General features: G+C 39.3%; 1 protein-coding gene across 1 annotated transcript in view; it reads left to right on the top strand.

The window, feature by feature from the left end:
- The first annotated feature begins 332 nt into the window (after positions 1-332).
- mxd1 (MAX dimerization protein 1) overlaps positions 333-27,805 on the top strand; it is a 39,036-nt gene continuing 11,563 nt past the window's right edge. The window contains exons 1-3 of the mRNA XM_073840646.1: positions 333-1,510; positions 2,193-2,292; positions 17,391-17,420. Of these exons, the coding sequence (XP_073696747.1) occupies positions 1,444-1,510; positions 2,193-2,292; positions 17,391-17,420 (197 nt within the window). The 5' untranslated portion in view covers positions 333-1,443. The remainder of the gene's footprint in view (positions 1,511-2,192; positions 2,293-17,390; positions 17,421-27,805) is intronic.

The following is a 27,805-nucleotide window of genomic DNA, read 5'->3' on the forward strand; positions in this document are numbered from 1 at the left end:
CATAACAACAACACACGATTTGCATAATTATCCATTTTGGCTCAGGAGCAAATGCCAGAATACTACGGCACGGGTTATGCGCTCGCTCCAAAATGGCGCTACAGTGCTGTTTAGTTGCACCATTATCTTGCGGAATCGCATTACAGCAGTCATATATTCACGCTTTAGAATGCACCTCTGCCATTGGTCCGTTCTAGACACGGCCTGGTAGATTGACAGCGAAAGCATCCAATGAGAAGCCCGCTTCCTGTATCGTCCGTCCAATAGAATCGCAGGTTCTCCCGAGCCCCTGACAGGCGTACAGTAACATGACAGCAGCTAGCAAACATCTCATCTGCCTGGCTCAACGACGTTATGGTTTCGCTAGCTGCGTGTTTTTTGTCCTATTTTTGATTAATTTTCCTCAGTTGCACACAGCCACAGCTTAGCATGTGCAACTTGAGCTGTTTAATAAGTAGCCAGATCGTTTGTCACGCTTGAAATATCGAAACCAGCGATTGTTTGGACTTTGAGGCCGTGTATTCTATTTTAAAGCCTATTTTCAACGCATTTTTTCAACGACCAATCAAGACTTTTCCTTTTTTTTATTACACAACACAATATTGCCTACCACCTCGCTGGAGAGGCATATCAAAATTGACGTTTTTTCATTAAACCAGAAGGAATTGCGGTTGAACGCTGTTTGTTTTCCAACCAGCAACCAGCACAGCAGCACCAAAGCTCAAAATTATTAGCAAAAATATTATCACCAGCTGCTTGACTTTTTTTGTGACAAGCTGTACAATCTGGCAACCATTACCCTCATCAGGTCGATCTGACTGAGCTGTCAATCCAGTATTTTTGCCTATTTTTTTTTTCCAGATGGTCTCTAGTTAACAGCGTTTGCTGTCAGTATCAGAGCCTAAAAATTGACCAAGTGCAGAACTAAAGCTGTGAGCTCTTATCTGTTTGACAGCTCATCTATAAAAGTCTTTAGACCTTTCTGAGTGTCACCACTTTCATGCTTTCAGGAAGAGTTGCCAGATTTTGCAAACCTGGAAGGGTTCTTCTTGTTCGTGTCGTGTTATTCTCACAGTTTTAACATTTAATGTCCAATATCTCGTTTATTATGAACAGGACTAGTTAATTTAGTTATTTTTGGCAGCTGAGGGTCATTTTTTATTCGTTTTTTATCATCCAGCTATTCGGAAACCAGCGTGTTAGATTTTTTACTCCCCATTTTTTGTACACATTTCTGGTTTTCTGAAATATCAACAAGCCCCATATCTAAACATTTCCCTCGCTGCCTTATACAAAAAATATTTTGTAAATTCGCCTGACTGGATTTTTCTTACTCGAAACGCTGGAAGAGGAAGAAGCGTGAAGGAACGGAAGGCTGCTGCTTGTTTTTTTCCTCGTTTATTTCTGACCCGGATTGTTTTTTGTCGGTGTTTATTGCTTAAAATGACGGCTATTGAGAAACTGCAGATGTTGATCGAAGCAGCTGAATATCTTGATCGAAGAGAAAGAGGTAAAGTGATGTATTACGATATATTTATTAATAGTCAATATAAAATTCTACTTTGGCATGCAAATGAATCCTGACACTGTTGCTATGGTGCTTGTTTGCTATAAAGCAAAGAAAATAGGCTTCGACCTATTTATTAGAGGTGAATGCATGATATGCAGACGGCTTTTTTCCGTTGTTATGACATTTGGGGAAGATCAAGACATGGAGAAGTGGCCACTTCAGCTGTCTGAGTCTGTGTGCTGGCCAGTCACCATACACTTGTCTTATACAGGGGACACTAATGTGTTGTTCACGCTCTCTAGGGATAAAACCCAAGCCTATGTGGGATATATATATATTTTAATGATGCTTGATGGCATGTTTGTGTGTAAATGTGGAAGCGAAATGCATTTTCCAAGCACTGCTGTTGGTTTACAGTGGAGGGTTTCCTGGTGCATCCCCCCTCCCATCTATCTGTTGTGGTTCGGCTGGCTATTGGGTTTACTCCAGTTCAGATGACATCATTGACCCAAAAGCAAGACATTTGTCAAGAAATTGGTTAATTTTAACATACAGACTAACCGCTTTTTCTCCCGAGATCTAAAAAATTGGTCAATATTTGTAATCAATGGCTTTGATTTTCAGGTAGCCAATGTGCATTGTGGTCTAATGAGCTTCTAAATGTCTCTGTTTGAATTTGCAGAAGCGGAGCACGGCTATGCCTCCATGTTACCCTTCACCAGCAACAAAGAGAGGGATGGCTTGAAACGAAAAATTAAAAGCAAGAAAAATTGCAGCAGCAGGTACTTCCACCTAGTTTCTATGATAACAAAAACTCTCATGAAGAAATTTCGATCTTGTACAGTTTTTATCCAAAGCAAATTTTGAAAATTGGCTCTTCTGTAGTATTTTAACTTGTTACTTGCCATGAAATCACCAACCTAACAACCAACCAATCCATGATGGTTTTTGAAATGAAAAATCAAAAGCAGGAACAATTTCAGCAGCAAGCAGGTACTTCGGTACTTCTGCCAAGTTTAAATGGAAAAACATGCAAAAAATGTTCTTGAAGAAATTGCTCATTTATAGTATTTTAACTTGTTACTCGCCATTAAAACACCAGCCAACCAACCAATCTACAATGGCTTGAAATGAAAAATTAAAAAGCAAGAAAGTTTTGAGCAGCATTTACTTCCACCTACTTTCTACGACAGGGGTCCCCAAACTTTTTTCTGAGCGGGCCACATCATTTTCTTTTGTTTAATGGGGGGCCGGGTCTGTTTATAAAAGAAAATTCCATGGGCCGGACTGACTACTACTACTAATACTACTATTATTATTATTATTAATAATAATAATAATTTTATTATGATTTGCCTGTATTTATTATACTTTTTAATGCTAGAATAGTTTATTATTTTTTTATGCACCAGACAGACAAATGATCATTTCTTTTCAAAAGATATACAGGTGCTTCTCAGTAAATTAGAATGTCATGGAAAAAGTTCATTTATTTCAGTAATTCAACTCTTGTGTATTAAATAAATTGAATGCACGCAGAGTGAAGTAGTTTAAGTCTTTTAAGGCTCACATTTAACAAAAACCCACCAATTCGCCATCTCAACAAATTAGAATATGGTGATGCCAATCAGCTAATCAACTCAAAACACCTTAGCCGTCAAAATGGTCTCTCAGTTTGGTTCACTAGGCTACACAATCATGGGGAAGACTGCTCTGACAGTTGTCCAGAAGACAATCATTGACACCCTTCACAAGGAGGGTAAGCTACAAACATTGATTGCCAAAGAAGCTGGCTGTTCACAGAGTGCTGCATCCAAGCATATTAACAGAATGTTGAGTGGAAGAAAAAAAGTGTGGAAGAAAAAGATGCACAACCAACCGAGAGAACCGCAGCCTTGACAGGCTTGTCAAGCAAAACTGATTCAAGAATTTGGGTGAACTTCACAAGGAATGGACTGAGGCTAGGGTCAAGGCATCAAGAGCCACCAGACACAGACATGTCAGGAATTTGGCTGCAGCTGCATTTTCCTCTTGTTAAGCCACTCCTGAACCACAGACAACATCAGAGGTTTTGGACTAAGGAGAAGAAGAAATTAACTGTTGCCCAGTGGTCCAAAGTCCTCTTTTCAGATGAGAGCAAGTTTTGTATTTTATTTGGAAATTAAGGTCCTAGAGTCTGGAGGAAGGGTGGAGAAGCTCATAGATCAAGTTGCTTGAAGTCCACTCTTAAGTTTCCACAGTCTGTGATGATTTGGGGTGCAATGTCATCTGCTGGTGTTCGTCCACTGTGTTTTTTGAATCACGTCAAATTCCGCCTTCAGCATTTTCAGTGCTTCCACATACTTTTCAACTGGTTCTCAGCTGAAAAACTTTGGGTAACTGGGAGATGAGTGAAGTCTTGCTTTTGCACCTGTCCCACAAGCAGTGCTAGTTTCACCTCAAATGCTATTGAGTCATTTTGTCATCGCTCTGAATTTTCCAGCTGGCTCGCGCATCACCTGTTCGATCGCGATGACACGTTATGTTGAATGTACCATTCTGTTGATGAATTCAACAAATAATTAGGCTATGTTAATAACTAAGGGAAATTTTAGTTTGAAAGCCAACCTTTATTATCAAATACCGACATGATAAAAGTAAAACATATTTAATTACATTTTCAAAATACGTCTCTGGCATTGTTCAGAGGGCCGGTCCAAATGTGGGGGCGGGCCGCATTCGGCCCCCGGGCCTTAGTTTGGGGACCCCTGTTCTATGATAACGGAAAGTCTTTTAAAGAAATTTCTAATGGAGTCGAGCCTAAATCCATTTTAGAGTTTTTATCCAAAGCAAATTTAAAAAATACGCTCATTTGTAGTATTTTAACTTGTTACTCTCCATGAAAACACCAACCAATCTATTGTTTGAAACTAAAAAAACAAAGTCACGTACAATTTTAGCAGCAGGTACTTCCATCTAGTTTGAACGGAAACACGTGGTAATTTATAGTATGTTAACCTGCCATGAAAACACCAACTAACCAACCAATCTACAATGGCATGAAACAAAAAATTAAAATGCAAGAAAATTTTGAGCAGAGGTAGTTCCACTTTATTTCTGCACTAACAGAAATAAACTCAACCCCAAATCCATTTTGAGTTTTTTCCAAAGCAGTTTTTTTAAATGGGCCCTTTTGTCATATTTTAACTTGCTACTCACTATGAAAACACCAACAAATATATTATGGTTTGAAACAGGAAAAACAAAAAACAAAAGAAGGAATGATAATTCCTTTGTGTGATAATGGAAATGCTTTTTTGAGTCAATTCTAAATCCATTTTAGAGTTTTTATTTAAAGCTAATTTTGAAATAGGCTCTTTTAACTTACTACTCACCATGAAAACACCAACCAACCAATCTACAATGGCTTAAAACTAAAAATTATAAAGCAAGGCAATTTTGAGCAGGAAGTACTTTCACCTAGTTTCTACATTAACGGAAATGCTTTTGAAGAAATTTTCAACTGTGTCAATTTTAGAGTTTTTATCCAAAGCCATTTTTAAAATAGGCTCTTATGTAGTATTTTAACTTGTTACTCACCATGAAAGCACCAACCAATCTATGATGGTTTGAAACGAAAAACCTCAAGCAAGAACAATTTCATCAGCAGGTACTTCCACCTAGTTTGTACGATAATGGAAATGCATTTGAAATTTTTTTAGCAGTCTCAATTCTAAATCCATTTTAGAGTTATTCAAAGCAAATTTTAAAAATAGGCTCTTATAGTATTTAACTTACTACTCGCCATGAAAACACCAACCAACCAACCAACCAATCTACAATGGCTTGAAACTAAACATTATAAAGCAAGAAAATTGAGCAGCAGGTATTTCCACCTAGTTTTTACGATAACGGAAATGCTTTTGAAGAAATTTTAACCGAGTCAATTCTGAATCCATTTTAGAGTTTTTATCCAAAGCAATTTTTAAAAATAGGCTTTTTTTGAATTTTAACTTACTACTCACCCTGAAAATACCAACCAATCTACAATGGCTTGAAACTAAAAATTATAAAGCAAGACAATTTTGAGCAGGAGGTATGTCCTCCTAGTTTTTACGATAAAGGAAATGCTTTTGAAGAAATTTTAACCGAGTCAATTCTGAGTCCATTTTAGAGTTTTTATCCAGAGCAATTTTTTATTTTATTTTTTTTTGTGTGTGTTTTAACTTACTGCTTAACCGAGTCAATCCTGAATCCATTTTAGAGTTTTTATCCAAAGCAATTTTTAAAAATAGGCTTGTTTTGTATTTTAACTTACTACTCGCCTTGAAAATACCAACCATCCAACCAATCAACAATGGCTTGAAACTAAAAATTATTAAGCACGAAAATTTTGAGCAGGAGGTACTTCCACCTAGTTTTTACGAGAACGGAAATGCTTTTGAAGAAATTTTAACTGAGTCACTTCTGAGTCCATTTTAGAGTTTTTATCCAAAGCAATTTTTAAAAATAAGCTTTTTTGTATTTTAACTTACTACTCGCCCTGAAAATACCAACCAACCAACCGATCTACAATGGCTTGAAACTAAAAATTATAAAGCAAGAAAATTTTAAGCAGGAGGTACGTCCACCTAGTTTGTACAATAAAAATAGGCTCTTTTGTAGTATTTTAACGGTAACACTTTACAATAAGGTTCATTAGTTAACATTAGTTAACCACATTAGTTAACATGAACTAATAATGAACTGCACTTATACAGCATTTATTAATCTTTGTTAATGTTAATTTCAACATTTACTAATACATTATTAAAACCTTGTTAACATTAGTTAATGCAGTGTGAACTAACATGAACAAACAATGAACAACTGTATTTCCGTTAACTAACGTTAATGGAGATTAGTAAATACAGTAACTAATGTATTGCTCATGATTAGTTCATGTTAATTAATACATTAACTAATGTTTAACTAATGAACCTTATTGTAAAGTGTTACCATTTTAACTTACTACTCGCCATGAAAACACCAACCAACCAATCAACTGATCTACGATGACAGATCTCTGACTTCGGTAGCAACATGACAGATCTATTAGTGTGCACTGTATGAACAGTGTGATTGGTCCGTGTGTTTTTCTCCCCTCTGAATCCCAGCAACATCATCTGTGATTCACACATCATTTGAAAGGGACCGTGTGTCCCATGAGTGATTTCTAAATTAGCAGACCTGCGCGTATCTGCACCGTGTGCATGCGTGACACAAACACACCCACTGATTCATCCCAGTGCAGATGCAGTCAGGACACGCCGTCCCACATTCAACATGGAGAGAGACGTACACTCACACGCTGCTCGCTTCTCTCCCTGTGACTCTCACCACCCACGTCCCACAGTCACAATTTACTCACTCACTACTCAACGCCTCAGATTTCATCAGCATCATCTGATTAGTACGCCAGGAACTGTCCATCGCCTGTGACTGGGTGAAATCGGTGAAAGTAGAGATGATCATAATTATGATTATTATAAATTGCTTAGTTGCCACCGGTTATTAGACAGTGTTGTTTTTATTAGTAGTGAATCCATTCAGGCAAGTGATTGTTAAAATCACATTGTTATGGAGGAGTCACAGTGCATGTTTTGAACTCATTTTTTAAATTGTGAACACCTCATCCATGCATTAAATGATTTCCTAAAAACATTGACCTCAATGTTTAATCACCTGGCTATATGAGGCTTCTCCAATCATTTAGTCCACTTAAACCCAAATCAAGTTCATCTGCTTTTTCGATAGTCTATAACACTGAGATGTACGTCATAATACAAAAAAAAATAAAGATCCGTCGCTACTTTGGTTTCATTGCGACTTTAAAGAGATCATCATAATCATCTCTATTCGAGATTATGATGTAAGTTGTGTATCTTAAACTCCACATTCTAGAAAATGTTCTGTTACACCATGTCCTAACCAGACGGAATTTGATAAGATGACAAGTGATAAATCTCTTACATAAATTTAGGTTTTATTCTAACCAGCTGCAACTATGACAAGAATTTTTTGGGTGCTCAGTTTCTATAGAGTGCAACAGTGTTTGTCCACTTTTGTAGTGGCTTTGGTTCTGGAAGTATTATTCTCATGGGGATTTCAAAAAAGTCTTTCATAAGGCATGAACCAAACCAACCAGCTATGAGGTTGAATCACAGCATTATAAATGATTTGAACAACAATACTTTTAATTGAAGCAAATGAGTATTTAAAAACCAGACAAAAGACAAAGGTACAAGACTACTTTAAAGCTTAAATGAGAGAAAGAACTACAATCCAAGGAAGCATTGCAAATGTCATAATCAAATTAAAAATGGAGAAATATACACTACCAGTCAAAAGTTTTTGAACAGTAAGATTTTTAAAGAAGGCTCTTACCAAGCCTGCATTTATTCAATCTAAAGTACAGCAAAAACAGTACTTTTTTGAAATATTTTTACTATTTAAAATTTCTATTTGAATATACTTTGAAATGTAAGTAATTATTGTGATTAAAAAAAAATCAGAAATCATTCTAATATTCTGATTTGCTGCTCAAAATACATTTATTATTATTATTATGTTGAAAACAGCAGAGTAGAATATTTTTTCAGGTTTCTTTGATGAATAAAGTAGAATATTGATAATAATAATTATTATTTATTGAAAAGTAAATTTGATCACAGAAATAAATTACATTTTAAAATATATTCAAATAGAAAGCCTTTATTTTAAAAGTAATTTTTTTTTTAATTTTGCTATTTTTGCTGTACTTTAGATTAAATGAATGGAGGCATGGTGAGCAAAAGAGACTTCTAAAATTATTTAAAGATGTTGAATATACATGGAAACAAATTAATTCATGTTATTGCAAAATAAATATATAGACTGATTCTGTTACATCAGTATCGGCACGATTTGCTTGTTGCAAATTACTGATTGGTGAGATTTCTTCGCAGAATCATGGGTAATGTAGTTTTTCACTAGGAATAAATCTTTTAAATTTTTCTGTTTCAGCTAATTTTTTTATTTTAACAAAAGCATATACCATTAATTAACAACCTCGTAACTCACAGTAGGCCTGGCTTTAAAAGTAAAAGTTATTGTTTAAAATCAATTCCCCTATAGAGAACATAAATAGGATTTTTTTACTGCCGGAACCAGACTCTATTTCTGTGGTGTTGCTTTGATTAGTCCCATCCACAGCACAATTTCATTGATCCATAATAATATTGCACACAAGTCAAATATGATCCAATTGGCTGTTTAGAAAATAGTGTTACTCCAAATCTGACTGGTTTGAAACAGACGGAGTTCATTCTAGCTGACATTGCTGTCATACTCTGCATATGATACTGATTCACCGCCGTAAGGCCCATCTTAAACAGGTCAGCATAAGGTCATATAAGCTGCTGCTTCTGAATCATGGAGATGAATAATTTTAGAAATATGACCTTGGATAAAAATCTAGTTATTGTCTGACCCAGCTTGTTGAAAACAGTCCCCAACTCTAATCTGTGTCTGGATGTTTGTGTGGCTTGTAACTGGATATTAAGGCCTAACAAGGGTAGCACTGGGTTTGTAGCTATTTATATACAGCCGTATGCTGTGTTCAGTGGAAGTTGTTATTTAACTGTTGGTTTAGTTGATAAAGAAAATGTGGGAGGTGTCATTTTAGCATAACAGGTCTCTAGACATGCAATTGCAGATTAGAAGTGCCATCACCTCATGTTATAAGAGGTCATATTGTGTCTAATAGCATATCTTTGTTTACTACACAAGGTCATGGAATATTGCTAAGGCAAAGACTGGTGACTAACATGGTCCAAAGTTAACACTAGCCAGCTGTAAAATGCTAGTAGTAGGTAATTGTTTTTCAGTTAATCAGTACAGTAGAGTAAAAACAGTAATTTTGTGAATTATTACTGCAATTTAAAATAACAGTTTTCTTTTCTTTTCTTTTTTTATGTATTCCTGATGGCAAAGCTGAATTTTCAGCATCATTATTCCAGTCTTCAATGTCAGAAATCATTTAGATATATGCTGATTTGCTGCTTAAGAAACTTAACGTATTACAGTCATTAACAGGCATGCTTCATAATATTTGTGACCCTGGACAACAAAACCAGTCATAAGGGTAATTTTTTTGATTGATCTGAATGCTGAATAAATAAGCTTTTTTGTTAGGATAGGACAATATTTGCCCAGAGATACAGCTATTTAAAAATCTGGAATCTGAGGGTGCAAAAAATCTAAATATTGAGAAAATTGCCTTTAAAGTTGTCCAAATGAAGTTCTTAGCAATGCATATTACTAATCAAAAATTACATTTTGATATATTTACGGTAGGAAATTTGCAAAATATCTTCATGGAACATAATCTTTACTTAATATCCTAATGATTTTTGGCATAAAAGAAAAATCGTTTATTTTGACCCATACAGTGTATTTTTTGCTATTGCTGCAAATATTCCCATGCTACTTACAAATGGTTTTGTGGTCCAGGGTCACATTTTTGTCGAAACGGTATTTTTTTATTTTTTTATTTTTTTTTTTAAGGATTCTTTGATTATTTGAAATCTCTTTCTTACCTTTTTATAGTCTGAAGAACCTACTTTTTCCACAAAGAACCTTTTGTGAAAGAGAAAAGTTCTTCAGATGTTAAATGTTCTTTATGGAACCATTTAGACAAAAAAGGTTCTTCTATGGCAGCGTGAAGCACCTTTATTTTTAAGAATGTATATGCCTTTACTGTCACTTTTAACCTATTTAATATATTCTTGCTCAATGAAACTATTCATTTCTTTTAAAAAAAAAAATCTAAAAGATTAAACAATACAATGCAAAATACAATTTTATGGCCAGTTAGACATTTTTGTGGCCTGTATATTTCTCAGTGTAATCCTCATTGGCTATTGCAGATTCACCAGTGGTAGTTTTCTGAGATTATTCATTTCCAAGCTGTAGTCATGTTCCACTTTTGTATCTTTGGCACAGCAGTTTAAACAAAATTTGGTGCTATTTTGTTTTTCTCCTCCATTAACTCATTGTTCTTAGCTTGCAATCATCGGCAGCTGCTATAAATAGAGCAAAACGTCTTAGTTCCTGTAAAAGTTGCTTGCAGTATTTTATTTGCATATTGCATATGCAATGCATGTTACATTTTTACACTTTTTTAAGAATAGCAGGTGGTGGAAAGTAAGTGGGTGCGAAATGGCCCGGTATTAAAAAAACAGTACTATCTTGATCATAATAAATTTGAGCATAAGAGCAAAAGAGATCAAACCAGTCATGCAAGAAGTTCTGGTGCACCAAATAGATGAAGAATCACACATCAGAAATCATCCGCACAGCCTCGGAATATGCAAGTAACCTACATTCGCTACTCCAGCACTGGTGTTAATGCATCATGCATGAAACATTTTTGCTCTAGAACACGACTGGCATTTCTGCGCTGAATAAACTCCTCGCATCTCTCCGACTGACTCATTAGACGGCTCTCCCTTCCATTCACACTGCGAGGAGAATGGAAAGTGATTCAGTCGCTTAAGCTGTGAGTGTGCATTCGATGACAGAGCTTCTTAAAAGTGTCTGAGGAATGTCATTTGTGTATATGTTGGAGCGTGTGTTTTGTTAAACCCTTTCTTATATGTAGGCCAGGTGGATCTCCTATCTAGTGGATCTCCCTCCAGCTTTCTGTGGTTGTGTTTCCTGATGGATCGTGGGGGAAGGGTGGCAGTGTGCGTCCCTGATCTGTGTACGTGTGAGAGCGGTGGGCTGGTGCCTTCCTATCCCCCTCCCCCTCCCCTCTTCTTCTCGATCCAGGCAACCAGCACAGCTCCAACACCCCCATTTTATATATATATATATATATATATATATATATATATATATATATATATATATATATATATGACAGGGCTCCTCCTACCTCCCACTTATATTCAGACCGTATGTGGGCTAATGCACATAGCAGCAGCCGTGGGTTCTCCTCTTGTTCCTGTGTGAATGTGTGCACTGGTGCCGTATTTTAAGGCCTTCCTGTGTTCACTTTGCAGTTCTAATGGTGTGTGGGTATCACGATGTTACGTGGATGTATATGTAGCTGATTGGACTAGATATGCTGTAGGAAACTGCTTTGCCCTTTATGTGTTGGAACAGGTGGTCTGGCAAGCGCAGTAGCAACGAGGGGAGTCGACTCTGTGTTACACAGTGATACGAGCTGTTATGTCACTGGTATCCGTCGATCCCCCCCTGCGCAGACCCCCCGAAATCCTCCTCGCGAGCGAGATGCCAGCCAAGCAGATCAGCTGATCTCTTTGCATGGGCACGCTAATGTTAGGATGCTTGTTTGTAAGTTCATCAACCAGGCTCTGAATATTCAAAGCAATAATGGGCCGTAGACAGGATAAACAGTGTTATTTCAATATTATTTATATACTGTTGTAGTCTTTATTAATATTTGGAATTGGCTTTTATTTTTAGATTAATTTTATTGCAGTTCTTTTGAATAGTGTTGAAAAATTCCGCCTAAATATTAAGCAGCATTTTCGAAATTGATAATAATAAATGTTTCTCGAGAATCAAATCAGCATATTAGAATCATTTCTGAAGAATCATAAAGACTGCAGTAATGATGCTGAAAATTCAGCTTTTAAATTATATGAATAAATTGCATTTTAAATGATAATTGTATTTTGCAATGTTACTGTATTCTTTTTAATTTTAGTCATTTTACTATGATATATTTGTAATGTGTATTACTTATTACTTATACTTATTTTAAATTATAATAATATAATTATTAATAAATATTATAATAATATGTACAGTATTACTGTTTTCTGTATTTTTTTATATTTTATTAAAATGTTAGAAGAGTTTTCACAGTAATGAATGAAAATTATAATAATAAATTGCATTTTAAATTATAATGATATTTTACAGTATTACTGTTTTTTTTTTTTTTAGTCTAATTTTTTAATTTTTACTATGTGATTTTGTCATTTTTACTAGTTATTTATTTAAATATTATTATTAGATTTACTTTTCGGTTTTAGTTCAGGTTTCAGTTTCCAAGGCATTTTATTCTAATTTTATTTCATTCTAAGTTGTGTATATTTTATTTTGATTCAGATTTATTTCAGTTAACAAAATTATTTTGGTAACATTTTACAATAGGTTCTATTAGTTAATGTTAGTTAATGTAATAACTAACATGAATAACAATTAACTACTAATAACTCTAGTAATAAAGTTACTAATAATAACCCTGGCTATATGTAATTTGACTCAAACGGCTGAGTGAATAAAGTATGTTTTAAATGTTCAGCCAATAAAACATTACAATATGTCTTTCCCAAGAACCTTTTGATTCTTAGATATGAAAATGATGTGACATAATGAAAGTACAGGGTGGGCCATTTATATGGATACACCTTAATAAAATGGGAATGGTTGGTGATATTAATGTCCTGTTTGTGGCACATTAGTATTTTGAATAGTATACTAATGTGCGACAAACAGGACGTTAATATCAACCAACCTTTCTCATTTTATTAAGGTGTATCCCTATAAATGGCCCACCCTGTACAACCTTTTGAACAGACTGTACGTCTCTCCTTCGCAGCTCTAAACGATAGCTGTAATAAGGTGTTTTGAAGTCTTTTGAAGCCAAGTTTAAGGGGGTACAGGGATTGTGAGACGTTGACATTAGAAGATCATCGGAGGTACAGTGTTTTTAGAGCCAGGGTTACTGCAGAAGGGGTCATAAGGTCAGTTTGAAGGATGGATGAATGTGAGGAAGATGACACGATCCTTCCAAGCTTCCCTTTCGAGTCCCAATACTCTTTTTCAGAAATGTTCTGACCCACGCTCTAGTGCATGGAATCTCTTGAACACATTCACTCACTAAACCTTTCAGTGTTACCTGTCTATTTATGCAAATCCATCTTATAAACAGTTTCAGTCCAGTGATTTGATTACACAAGCGTGTTGAGTTGCTGCCATATAGAAATACGGCTTTCACATTTCCTGGTTTTTACCTTTCAATGTGGAAATTATAATTGTGGTTTTTGTTGGAATAACACTGATTTCATGTATTTCATTTTTGATTTCATATTTCCACAACTGTTCAAAAGTTTAGGGTCAGTAAGATTTTTTTTTTTTCAATTAGTACTTTTATTTTATTTTATTTACTTTTATTAATTAATGCTGTTTTTTAACTCTATGTTCATCAAATCATCCTTCAGAAATCATTCTAATATGCTGATTTGGTGCTCAAGAAACATTTCTTGTTAAGCTTTGCAATCACAGGAATAAATTGCAATTTAAGATAATTTTAAAACGAAAATATTTATTCTAAGTTGTAATACTATGTCACAATTTTACTGTTTTTAAGGATCAACTGAATGAAGCCTTAGCGAGCATAAGATACAAATTTTTAGAAACAGTAGTGTATTTTTCGCTTTGTCACTTCCCAATAATGAAAGGACACTTTTTTTATTTGGACTGTGGTAAATTGAGAGCAATAGATGTGCATTAGTTGTGTAAGTAAAGCTTAATTGGTGTATGTAATTATTCTCATTGTGCCACAGAGAATAGTGGGGAATGTGGTTTGTTTGCACAAACCTGACACCTCATATTTTCATGCAAGTTTGTCTCTGAACAGTGCAAAAAACAAAAAATCTAAATTCTACAGTCAATCTTTACATTTTCAACAGAAAAAAATCCTCCCGTTGGAAATTATTACTTTTTGTTAGCATTCATGTGCACTGAATATGATCTTATATTTTCATGACATTGTTTCAGGTCAGTAAGGTTTTTTTTATTATTCAGCAAGGACTCAATAAATTGATCAAACATGACTGTAAAGACATTTATAATGTTACAAAACATGTTTTGGACTTTGTGTTCATTAAATCATTCTTCTGTGTCACATGATCCTTTGGAAATCATTGTAATATGCTGATTTAGTGCTCAAGAAACATTTCTTATTCAACCTTGCTATCACAGGAATAAATTACAATTTAAAACATATTCAAATAGAAAATATGTATTTAAAATTCTAATAATATTTCCAAATTTTGCTGTTTTTTACAGATCAAATGCATGAAGCCTTAGTAAACATAAAAGACTTTTTTCAGAAACAGTAGTGTATTTTTCTTTCTGTCAATTGCCAACAAAGAAAATAAACTTTTAATAAGACTAAAGTAAACTGAGAGCAAAAATGTGCATTATTTGTGTAAGTAAATCATAACTGCTGTATTTGATCATTCTCATTGTTCCCCAGAGAATAGTGGGATATGTGGTTTGGTTGCAGAAACTTGCCGTCTCATATTTTTGGCCAAGTTTAATCCTTTTTCAACCAAAATCCGACAGTCAATATTCACATTTTCAACAGAAAATAGTGGCATTCAGTGCACTGAATATGACCTTTTTTCATGACTTGAAAGCAAGACATTGGACTCCTTTTTTCTATTGAGATCTTGTTTTCCCTCGTCCTTTCTCTTGCCCTCCTTTGCTTTGCTTCTCTTTCACTCCTCTGTTGATCTAGAAATGGCCTCTCTGAAGCGAGCCTTCATTCACATGGTGTGTGAGGACTATACCCCCCACCGCCGTCTTGTGTCTCAGGCTTGTGTTTCTAGTTACTGTTGCTAAGCGGGGCCAAGGGCCTCTATGTATTTTGCGAACGTAGCGAGAGATTCGCGCACAGAGAAGACAGGGTACATTTGCAATCGGCAATTAGCATTTTGGCAGCTCCTGCATCCACTAAACAAGCCCATGGGCCCTTAAAATCCCTCTGCCGGTTTGGAGTTTGTTCCTGTACAGCCTTTACACCACGTACACACACAGACACCAGTTCACCTTTGTACTGAACATTCAAATCAGCAGTGAGCACAGGACAGTCTCTGTGTGCCTTTCAAACTAAGAACAAGGAGGTGATGTTGGAGCCGTAGCCTGTTAATTAGTTCAGAGGGTTTTAAATGGTTTTACTAACTAAACTAGTGCTGTGAATAGAATTAAAGAGGAGGTTCATTTTTTGAGGAAAACATTCAAGGATTTTTCTCCTACTTCAGTGATAGCCAACGGGTTGAAGGTCCAAATTGCAGTTTCAATGCAGCTTCAAAGGGCTCTACACGATCCCAGCCAAGGAATAATTGAAACGATCTGTCATTTTCTAAGAAAAATGCAATAAGCATTTGTGGTTAAAAAGTATATCAATTTATATTGACCCTTATTTCTCAGATGGGATTCTCAGATGGGATTGGGATTCAAAGTCCTTTGAAGCTGCATTGAAACTGCAATTTAGACCCGTTGGCCACCATTGAAGTGGTATATATAGTATTCCTGTAATGTTTTCCTTCAGTCGTAAAGAAATTGTTTTTTGAAGAAAACATTTCAGGAACTACCCCCATATAGTGGACTTCAATGGTGCCCACGATATTGAACTTCCAAAATGCAGTTTAAATTCGGCTTCAAAGGGCTCTGAGCGATCCCAGTCTAGGAAGAAGGATCTTACCTAGCAAAACTATTGGTTATTTTCTAAAAAAAAAAAAAAAAAAAAAATGATATACATTTAAACTTCAAATGCTAGTCTAGCTCTGCGATGTGCATAAATACTTTGTGCAGTCCCGTCCTTCAACTACAAAATTGTCCTACATCACTGTTTTACCTGTTTTTCGCTGTTTTTTTTTTTTGTTTTTTTTTTTCTTTTAGGTTGTTTGACCTTCTTTGCATGTTTTCTTTGTAAACACTGGGTTAGTACTTCTGCAGCAGTAAGTTGGAGGAAACAATGAGAGAGTTTTTCGACATACCTTAACTGTATTGAACAGAGCTAAACAACACAAGAATGAGGTTAAAAAGTATATACATTTGTATTTTGGTTAGAAAATTACAGATCGTTCTGCTCGATAAGACCCTTCTTCCTCGGCTGGGATTGTTTAGAGCCCTTTGAAGCTGCATTGTAACTGCTTTTTTGCAAGTTCAAACTCGCGGGCACCATAGAAATCCACTATATAGAGATAATTCCTGAAATGTTTTTCTCAAAAACATAATTTCTTTAGGACTGAAGAAAGAAAGACATGAACATCTTGGATGACAACAGAGTGAGTACATTACCTGTAAATATTTGTTCTGTAAGTGAACTACTCCTTTAAGATGTTCTGACTTTGTTTTTAGCCTGTTGCTAATGTGGTTGCTAGTGTGTTTAGGATCAATCACATTCCCTCTTGCTTTCATTTCCTGTTTTCTCTCTCACTTCCTTGTTAAAACAATGACTGAATATAAAAGCAGGTTTCAACATAGTTCTATAGAAAATTTAAACGATATGATGTTTGGGTGTTGTGGGTAGTTGCCAGGGTATTTCTGCTTGGTTAAGTAACATTAGTTACTCGCTATAGTTTAATACTAGGATTAGGGGTGTATTCAAGTCTCTAAACCTACATTAACGCAATTGTAATACTGTCCACCCAAAAACAAAACTCCTGTCATTGTGTAGGTTTTGGGTCCCTTTGACTTTCATTGTATGTACAAAAAAATACTTTGGAAGTCAGTGGTATCTGAAATGGTTTTATTCAAAATATCTTCTGTTGTGTTCCATAAATTAAATGCATACAGAAGAATACCAAAAGGGTGAATAAGTGTCATATTTCTTATTTTTGGGTCAACTATCCCTTTAATGTGCATTCCTCTAACTCAAACAGTAAAGCATGGAACTTTACGAGAGCATTGGTTCAATTCCCAAAAAAAAGCATAAACCGATAAAGTGCAATCCAATCCAATGTAAACTGCTTTGGATAAAATGTAATCAACATGTGCATAAATGCAAGTGTGCACAGTGATTCCTGACATCTCTGTCTTTCTGTCTCTGCAGGTCTACACACAACGAGATGGAGAAGAACAGGTTTGTCCATATAACCTTCATGACACTGTCACAGTCGTTAGTTCTTATCTGTAAGCTTGCAGGATTATACCTCATTACATCCTTACTGATTAGATCAAGATTAAACTTATGTAATTTAAAGCTAAACGACCAGGGAATGTGACCGAATGCCTTGCTTCAGTCTTTTTGGAGCCTTCAGTCTTTTCACATGTGTCCACTAGCACCTAGATGACGCTCAGAAATAAGTATTAAGGTCAGTCAATCGGCTGATGTATCCATTCAGCTTTGACCTAGAGATAAACCCACAATAAATGGGTGACCTGAAATTTCGGAACGAGAGAGATCTCGCTAATGAACCAGGCTTAATGTGTCCGTCACCAGCGCTCTCTATGGTTTGGGTAACACGCACACTGAGCTCAGCTTGCAGAATGCATTGAATAATACATGCTGTCAGGCTTAGCAATGAGCAAAACCAGGGTGTCTGGACTTTGACTTTTAAACTCCTAACAATGCATCCAGCTTAAGTCGCACTCTGCTCCCATTCGTGCTTAGCAAATGTGTCTCATTCTGAATACATCAGACCAAACTCGTGCGAAGCTCTGAGGTCACAGTGCTCCGGACAACCGATCCGCTATTCATTTCTAAAGAGCGGCTTTCATCTACTGTTTAGAAAAAAATCCAGCCAAAGGAGGAGAGCGAGGCTCCCCGTGTCTCTGCTTTTGTTTCAAAATGGAGTCCAGGGCTGATATTCATAAAGCAACTCGAGTGGGAGTGCATTTGTGATGTAGATTTGAATAAATGGGCAGCATGTCTGATGTGAGACCAGCACAGCTGTGTAGTAATGATTCATGTTGGCCCTGGCAAAAAAATATAACAAGGCTAGCAGGTCTAGCAGGTAGCGCGTGTGTGGATGATGCAAGTTTGAATTTGTCTCTTTTTCAATCCCCTTGCCACTCTTTCCCTTTTACTTGTAATTTATTTTTATATATACACATACAGTTGAGGTCAAGAGTTTACATACACCTTGCAGAATTTGCAAAGTGTTAAAGTTTTACCAAAACAAGAGGGATCATACAAAATGCATGTTATTTTTTATTTAGTACTGACCTCAATAGGATATTTCACTTAAAAGATGTTTACATATAGTTCACAAGAGAAAATGATAGTTGAATTTATGAAAATTACCCCATTCAAAAGTTTACATACACTTGATTCTTAATACTGTGTTGTTACCTGAATGATCCACAACTGTGTTTATTTTTTGGTTTAGTGATATTTGTTTATGAGTCCCTTGTTTGTCCTGAACAGTTAAACTGCCTGCTGTTCCTCATAAAAATCCTTCAGGTCCCACAAATTCTTTGGCTTTTCAGCATTTTTGTGTATTTGAACCCTTTCCAACAGTGACTGTATGATTTTGAGATCCTTCTTTTCATACTGAGGACAACTGAGGGACTTACAGAAGGTTCAAACAGAAGGAAAAACAGTACATAAGGAGGTGAAAACTTGAATTTTTATATCAAGGTCAGTTTAACTTATTTTGTCTTCTGGGAATAAATGAAAAAAAATATTTTATTTAGGCAAAATGAGATAAATGTGCACTTCTTCATTCTGTTCAGAAGTTTTCACCCCCCTGCTCTTAATGCGTTGTTTTTCCTTCTGAAGCATCTATGAGCTTTTGAGCCTTCTGAAATAGTTGCATGAGTCCCTCAGTTGAAAAGATAGATCTCAAAATCATACGGTCATTGTTGTAAAGAGCTAAAATACACAAAAATGCTGAAAAACCAAAGAAATTGTGGGACCTGAAGGAATTTTCTGTAGAACAACAGGCAGTTTAACTGTTCAGGACAAACATGGAACTCATGAACAACTATCACTAAACAAAACAAAACAGCTGTGGGTCATTCAGGTAACAACAGTATATTGTTGAACAGTATTATGAATAAAGTGTATGTAAACTTTTGAACAGGGTCATTTTTATAAATTCATGTGACTGAAAACTGGAGTAATGGCTGCTGAAAATTCAGCTTTGCATCACAAGAATAAATTATATTTTAAAATATATTAAAATAGAAAAGAGTTGTTTTAAATTGTAATAATTATTCACAATATTACTGTTTTTACTGTATTTTTAAACAAATAATGCAGCCTCTGCGAGTATAACAGTATGAGAGACTTCTTTAAACATTAACAAAATCCTACCAACCCCAGATTTTGAAACGTGATGTACCATAACTATTTTAGTCATTTATTCTCACCCATTTTATTGTCATCCAGGTGAAAATTGCTGAATGTTTGTAAAAACTAGAGCCGTTGTTTGCACCTGGCTCATAGTTTAGCACACTGACATTTAAATAAAACAGCTGTTGTGAAAGTTAAAATCTCACCTGAAATGCCTCTCAGAAATCTAGCTTTTGGGGCGAACCGGTGTTATGTGAAATGTCACACACCTGTATCATGTGAAACTGTTACATTTGTCCCAGTGACCTCAGTGTCACACATGGCATGTGTTTTCACCCTGCACCAGCTATGGGCCACATGTCATACACACTCACCCTATAGGGCTGTTTTTTTATAGTTGCCAAAGAGAGTACGCAAACGGTGTCCCTTCTGTCAACAGGAACCACAATAGCAGACACACCATCTCAAACACAACCACAGGTTAGGTTTGCCTGCGAGGCGATGTGTTTGTTCTCAAGATAGACTTCGCATACCCGTGGCCTGTTTCTCTTAAGAGAGGTTTTAGATGTGTAACCTGATCTCCAGGCCACCTTGGTGTGTACAGTTCTCTAGTGGGGTTAAGACAATTACTTAGAGGTCAGGAGTCAAAGGCCAGCAGAGGATGGTGATTTATGCTAAAAGTCATATGGCTCGAATAAAGAGAGGGTGACCTGTTTAAAGGATCATGGTAGAACAGATACACGGTGTGCTACAGAAGTGGGGTGGTCTTTTTTTGTAGAGAGACACGGTGTGTCATGACCCCTAACCGTGAATAAACTTTTTCATATACAGTACCTACAAAAGTTTGGTTTGGTAAAATTTGCAAAGTCTCTTTGCTCACCAAAGCTGCATTCATTTTATTAAAAATAAAGTGAAAACAGCAATATTACAATTTCAAAAACTTGTTTTCAGTGTCACACGATCCTTCCAAAATCATTCTAATATGCTGATGTGGTGTACATGAATTACATCTTATTATCAATTTTGATAAGAGGTGCTTAATCATTTTTGTGGAAACTGGGATACATTTTTTAATAGTTCACCCAAAAACTTGAAATTGCTTAAAATGTACTCGCCCTCAAGCCATCCAAGATGTAGATGAGTTGTTTTTTCTTAATCTAAACAGATTTAGAGAAATTTTGCTTTACATCACTTGATCACCAATAGATCCACTGCAGTGAATGGGTGCCGTCAGAATAAGACTCAATAAAAACATCACAATAATCCACAAGTAATCCACACCACTCCAGTCCGTCAATTAACAGCTTGTTACAAGCAAAAAGATGTGTTTGTAAGAAATAAATTTATCATTAGTCCTCTATCCATAATATTGCTTTCCCCGGTGAAAAAGTCATCATCAGGAGAGAAATATGCAGAGATCAAGCTTTGTTTACAAGCAAAAACAGTCCAAAATGGTTCTAATTAAATATGACGGTGGATTTTGATGCAAGTTTTCAATCGAGGAAGCATTATTGTGGATTACGGACTAGTATTTTGGCCAGAAGCAATGGTTTAAAGTTAAAACACTGATTAATGATGGATTTGTTTCTTACAAATAATCGCTTCACAAGATGTTAATTGATCAGCTTGAATCCTGTGAGTCACTTGTGGATTATTGTAATGTTTTTATCAACTGTTTGAACTCTAATTCTGACGGCACCCATTCACTGCAGAGGATCCATTGGTGAGCTAATAATGTAAAGTAATGCGGAATATCTTCAAACCTGATGTTCTGATGCAGAAATGAACTCATCTACATTTTGGATGACACAAGGGTGAGTACACCTTAAGCAAATTTTCTTTAATCCTTTAATGAATAGAAAGTTCAAAAGAACAGAATTTATTCATTTCAAATGTCACTTTTGATCAATTTAGTGCATCCTTGCTTAATAACCCAAATTTTAAAATAATCTTACCAACCCTAAACCTTTGAACAAAAGCGTGTGACAAGAGAAAGCAGATGAGAAACAAATCTGAGCACACTGCGACTGACCCTGCGACAGCAGCACTCACTGTGTGTAAATGTCGGACGGCACACGCAGTCTGTATTTGCTTAACAAACACCAGGCCACTTAGGTTATGTCACCACTTTGGTGGCGAATTCTGAAGTTATGTAATAGTATTCCCGACCTTCGAACCAGTTAAGATCGCTCTATGTGAAAGTGACGAGCAGTGGTGCAAACATTAGCCTTTGTCTGGGTGTGTTCTCCAGTCAGTGTTTGTGTGTACGTGTCTCACTGAAGAGGCAGGTGTACACATAACCTGTCCTTTAGCAGGAATGTATTGCTCTGTATTACCCTTTGTTTGCACATTCATTTTAACGATTTGCTCTGAAGTAGCCTTGATATGGAGCAGCAACGTTCAAGAGACACACTTTTGGCCGCAAATTCGTTTTCTTAATGCAGTTGTGCATTCCTTATTTGTTTTATATTTATTTAATGTATATTTAATTTGCACATGATGGCATCAAAACATGAGTGATTATCAGAGTTATCATGGTTGACTAAAATCATACATAGGGCCCTACGAAAACACGGCCAGAATTGCGGAATCCAGTCATAAAGATTGAGTTTACTGTATAGCACGGAATGTCTCGGAATTTGCCAAATTTTGTCTGAATAAATGAAAAGTAGGTCTGCACCCTTAAATCAAAATGCAATATGGACTAGTGTCTGTGAATATTAAGCTGCAAAAAGGTTATTTAAATATGAATCCTGTATGTTCTGCATGTCTCTGTGTGACTAAATGGCACAGAAGTGCAGTTTCATTTACTACACACATACTGAAGCGCGCATTATATGATGTTTCATTAACAAAGTTCGGGAGAAGCGCGTCAGATACTTAGCGTAAACAGCACAAGAGGAGCCCACTCAAGTCAATCAGCGCCATAGGTTAAATACAGCTGACTCACCTCCATTCACTTGATGGTTTATCAGTAACTGGTTCGCCTGTCCGCTACTACGTCGCAAAGACAAACTGCCACAAAAGAAGACGATTCCGACTCCCCTCCGGCCGGCTCCAGGACCGTGTCTTCCCCGCATTTCGCTTCAATTGAGCCCCAGGCCTCATCTCGCGGCCGCTGCTCGGCCCGGACCGCCTCACAACGCCTCGGCCTGCCCTCGCCTCCATCGGCGAGAACACCAGCCGATTCCCCAGCATCATCCGCTCGGTCAGGCAATCAATTCCGCCCATAGAGAAACGGACTATGGCGAGTATGAAACTAGCGCTGGCAAAATCCGATGTCCAGCCTTCACGCAAGTTAAACAAAACAGAATTATTTAACTTGTACAATAATCTGCAACTAACTAACCTCTCCCCCTCTAACCCCAAAGTCGACCAAAAGGAAACACAAACCTCCGGCCGCGCCGACGCCAATGTCTTTCTCCCGTGCGAGGCCTCTCACAGGGCTGAGAATCGATTCCAAAGAATCGATTCCGAAGCATTAGGAATTGAGAGTCGATTCCAAAGTTTGGAATCGATCCCATCAAGGGGAATTGACTCCTTATTCAGAGCCGTGTGCCGTTCAACAACTTATATCTATGTATATAGATGCCTGTCAAACGAAAGACTGCATCCCACGAAGGCTGCATATCTCAGCTGCTAGTCATCAAATGTTGCCAAACGTTTTCGGCGATTCATGAAAATAAACTGAATGAAACGATCATTACAGAGCTCGTCTGAAACACCCATTAATTCGGCTCTTGCTCACTGATAATTGTCCACAAATTTGAGCGCTGCACGACGGAATAGACGTGAATGACGTCATCTTATTTACACCCTATATATAAATGCTATCTTTAACCTTTATCAGCCAATGATAATTCTGAAAGAAAATGCAGAGAGCACCAATCAGTGGTCTCTAGAGCGCACCTGATTGACAGCTAATCCACAAGCTCTAACATTAGCGTTGTTGTTAAAGTTGTTTATTTTGTTTCACTGTATCGTTTGCTAATTTTGTGCGACGCATACTGTTACAGTAAATATCATTCAGCTGAACTGTGGACATTAGACACTTCATGACTTGTTTTAGTATTGCAATAAATGCATGTCCACTGCTGAGCCCTGGGTTATGACTAATTCCATGGGCAATGCAGACAAATTACAATTTAAAATCTGTCAGAGCTACAAAAATATTGTACATTTTCATATTTTTACAATGAAGCTTCATATTATGAGAAAGCTACTTTCTTTGACTTCAATATCCTGCAGTCATTGCAAAATTAGCTTCCTCCAATTTAAATGGCAAGAATTGAAAACAACAGTGAGGAAATCGATTCTGAACCAGGAATCGAAATTGATTCCAAAAATTTCGGAATCAAACAACCCTACACAGAACAATGGCCGCAGCCCAGCCCTCCACCGCAGCTCCTCCTCAAGCAATGCCTGGGCCCGCAGCCCAAGCCAGCATTTGGCCGCTTCGTCTGCCAATCGCAGCCCTGGCCACCAACTTCTTTCTCGTGGAGTTTGCAGCCCAAGCAAGCGCTTGGCCACCAGTCTCAGCTCCGCCGCCCGCCCCCGGCAGCTCGGGGCTCGAAGCTCAAGCGAGCGCTTGGCCACAATGGCCGCCTCACACAGCCCCGCCTCCCGCTGCCGTCAGCTCGGATCTCGCAGCTCAAGCGAGCACCTGGCCACACTGGCTGTCACACACAGCCCCGCCTCCAGCTCATGTCAGCTCGGATCTCGCAGCTCAAGTGAGTGCTTGGCCGCACTTGCCGCCTCACACAGCCCCGCCTCCCGCTGCCGTCAGCTCTGATCTCGCAGCTCAAGCGAGCACTTGGCCGCACTGGCTGTCACACACAGCCCCGCCTCCAGCTCATGTCAGCTCGGATCTCGCAGCTCAAGCGAGTGCTTGGCCGCACTTGCCGCCTCACACAGCCCCGCCTCCCGCTGCCGTCAGCTCGGATCTCCCAGCTCAAGCGAGCACCTGGCCGCACTGGCTGTCACACACAGCCCCGCCTCCAGCTCATGTCAGCTCGGATCTCGCAGCTCAAGCGAGTGCTTGGCCGCACTTGCCGCCTCACACAGCCCCGCCTCCCGCTGCAGTCAGCTCGGATCTCCCAGCTCAAGCGAGCACCTGGCCGCACTGGCTGTCACACACAGCCCCGCCTCCCGCTGCCGTCAGCTCGGGGCTCGCAGCTCAAGCGAGCACCTGGCCGCACTGGCTGTCACACACAGCCCCGCCTCCCTCTGCCGTCAGCTCGGGGCTCGCAGCTCAAGCGAGCGCCTGGTCGCACTGGCTGTCTCACACAGCCCCTCCACCAGCCTCCTACAGCTCACTCCTCCAACCACAGTACTCGCTCTTCACTGCAACACCAATGCCCATGCCATCAAATGCCACAGCTTCAGAGCCTCCCCAAGTGGCCCACAGCATCCGAGCACAGATACTGGCAGAAATTCAGGATGCTGGCTCCAGAGGCGGAACAATCCCCAACTCCAGTTCCTCATTATTCAGGATTAAGATTCCCCTAAACCACCCACTGAAACCCCTCCTCGACGCGTCCCTCAACACCATCCTCCAAGCATTCTCTCCATGAACCCTCCAGTCATACATAACTGCGTGGAAATGCTTCAAAGCTTTCTACCTCTCATACAACACACCCTTCCCGGATTTTTTCCCTACTCTCAATCACCTCATTCATCTCTTTTCTCGACAGGATCAAGGGACTCCAAGCCGGGCCCATCAAGGGCTACCTGAGCGCATTCAATTTTTCCACAAGCTGATGTTCGGGGCACCCTCTCCCGAAATAAATAACTCACAAACCTCTCTACTGATCAGGGGTTTCAACGATCCAGGCCCACCCGGCCCTACCCTAGACTTCCCATAATGCTAGACATCCTCTCACACACACTCCGCACCAGTTACCAGCCTCTCAGTACTGCCCGGACAGTCGATGCCATGTTCATTTTAGCCTTCTTCGGGTTCCTCAGATGCTTGGAACTCACCATCTCTTCTAAATTTGATCCAAATACCAACCCCACCATTTCAGATTTAACAGTACACGATAACGGTACAATTTCCTTCCTAATTAAACAAAGCAAGACAGACCAAGCCAAAAAAGGCCACCTCATCTACATCTTCAACCTCCCTTCTCCAATCCAACCCTACCAGTCCATCCTTCAGTTTCTCTGCCTCAGAAATACCCAGGCTAAATCCCCCCGCGAGCCCTTGTTCTTAGACGAAGCCAAAAGACCTGCTAATAGCTTCTGGTTCCAAAAAACATCTCAAGTCCGTCCTGCAATCATCAGGCATCCTAGCAGGAAATTTCTCAATCCACTCTTTTCGCATCGGGGCAGCAACATCAGCAGCCCAGAAAGGCCTCTCCAAACAGCAGATCCAAACCCTAGGAAGATGGACATCAGAAGCCTTTCAGAGCTAAATCAGAACTAGCCAGTGACATATCAAAGAAGCCCACAAAACCCTCATCGGCCCATAAGCCATCCAAAGTAACCTTCCCACTCCAGGTCTCCCTATCCCCCCCCCCCCCCGCCCCCGCCTGGTGCAATGCTAGGAGTCTTGATCTCCCATCGTTGCCATGAGAGCCCTCCCAGGCGGGTCTTTTCTCCCTCCCGGCCCGGCGGGCCTAACCCTACACCTTCCCCTGCCTGGTGCAACACTAGGAGTCTTGATCTCCCATTATTGCCATGAGAGCCCTCCGAGGCAGGTTCTTTCACTTTCCCTTCCCGCCCGGCCGGCCAGACTCTATGCCTCCTCCCCCCGCCTGGTGCAACGCTAGGAGTCTTAATCTCCATAGCTGCCATGAGAGCCCTCCCAGGCGGGCTTGTCTTTCCGCCTCCCGCCCAGCGGGCCAAGCGCTATGCCTTCCTCTGTCCGATGCAATGCTAAGCGCCGTGATCTCCCATCATTGCCACGAGAGCCCTTCCAGGCAAGTTTTCCATTCCCGCCTGGTGGGCCAAACTCTACGCCTCCTCCCCCCGCCTGGTGCAATGCTAGGAGTCTTGATCTCCTATCATTGCCATGAGAGCCCTCCCAGGCAGGTTCGTTCATTTTTCCCTTCCCACCCAGCGGGCGGGCCAAACGCTACGCCTTCACCCTGCCTGGTGCAATGCTAGGAGTCTTGATCTCCTATCATTGCCATGAGAGCCCTCCTAGGCAGGTTCGTTCATTTTTCCCTTCCCACCCAGCGGGCGGGCCAAACATTACACCTTCCCCCTGCCTGGTGCAATGCTAGGAGTCGATCTCCTATCATTGCCATGAGAGCCCTCCCAGGCAGGTTCGTTAATTTTCCCCTTCCCACCCAGCGGGCGGGCCAAACGCTACGCCTTCACCCTGCCTGGTGCAATGCTAGGAGTCTTGATCTCCTATCATTGCCATGAGAGCCCTCCCAGGCAGGTTTTTCTCTCATCCCCCCACCCAGGGGCTAAACTCTCCCTTCCCCCCGCCTGGTGCAACGCTAGGAGTCTTGATCTCCCATCGTTGCCAAGAGAGCCCTCCCAGGCGGGCTTTTCATTCTGCCTCCCCGCCGGTGAGAGCCCTCCCGGTCGGGCCTACATACTCGCCGCCCACAAGCGGGACTCATCTATCCAACGCCGCGTGCCATAATCTCCCGCCTATCATCTCAGTAGTCCTTCCGACCCCAAATCACGTACTTCAACATCAACAGCCGGCAGGGCCTACCTGACTGTAGCCTCAAACCAGAGCACTCTGGCCTGCCTACCTGCCAACTTCCCGATCATCAGCCCCCGTCACATTAGTGCCTATTTTGGGGGGTGTCTTTAATCCGGCGGCTGTCCTTCTATCTATTTGCTTTTTGGGGGGTACTCTGGGTTCGGGCCATCCCCGAGCTCGGAGCCCTTCACCGGACAGCACGCCAAACATGCATTTCTATTCTCCGGCTAATTATATGTAAGCGCGAACTCGTGAAATGATGTTTCATTAACAAAGTTCGGGAGAAGCGCGTCAGATACTTAGCGTAAACAGCACAAGAGGAGCCCACTCAAGTCAATCAGCGCCATAGGTTAAATACAGCTGACTCACCTCCATTCACTTGATGGTTTATCAGTAACCCTCCACCACCCCATCTCCTCACTCCGAGTTCTCACTACTCCTATTGGGGGGTACTCTGGGTTCGGGCCATCCCCGAGCTCGGAGCCCTTCACCGGACAGCACGCCAAACATGCATTTCTATTCTCCGGCTAATTATATGTAAGCGCGAACTCGTGAAATGAGT

Source organism: Garra rufa, chromosome 5, assembly GCF_049309525.1.
Source record: "Garra rufa chromosome 5, GarRuf1.0, whole genome shotgun sequence".
NCBI classification, from domain to species: Eukaryota; Metazoa; Chordata; class Actinopteri; order Cypriniformes; family Cyprinidae; genus Garra; species Garra rufa.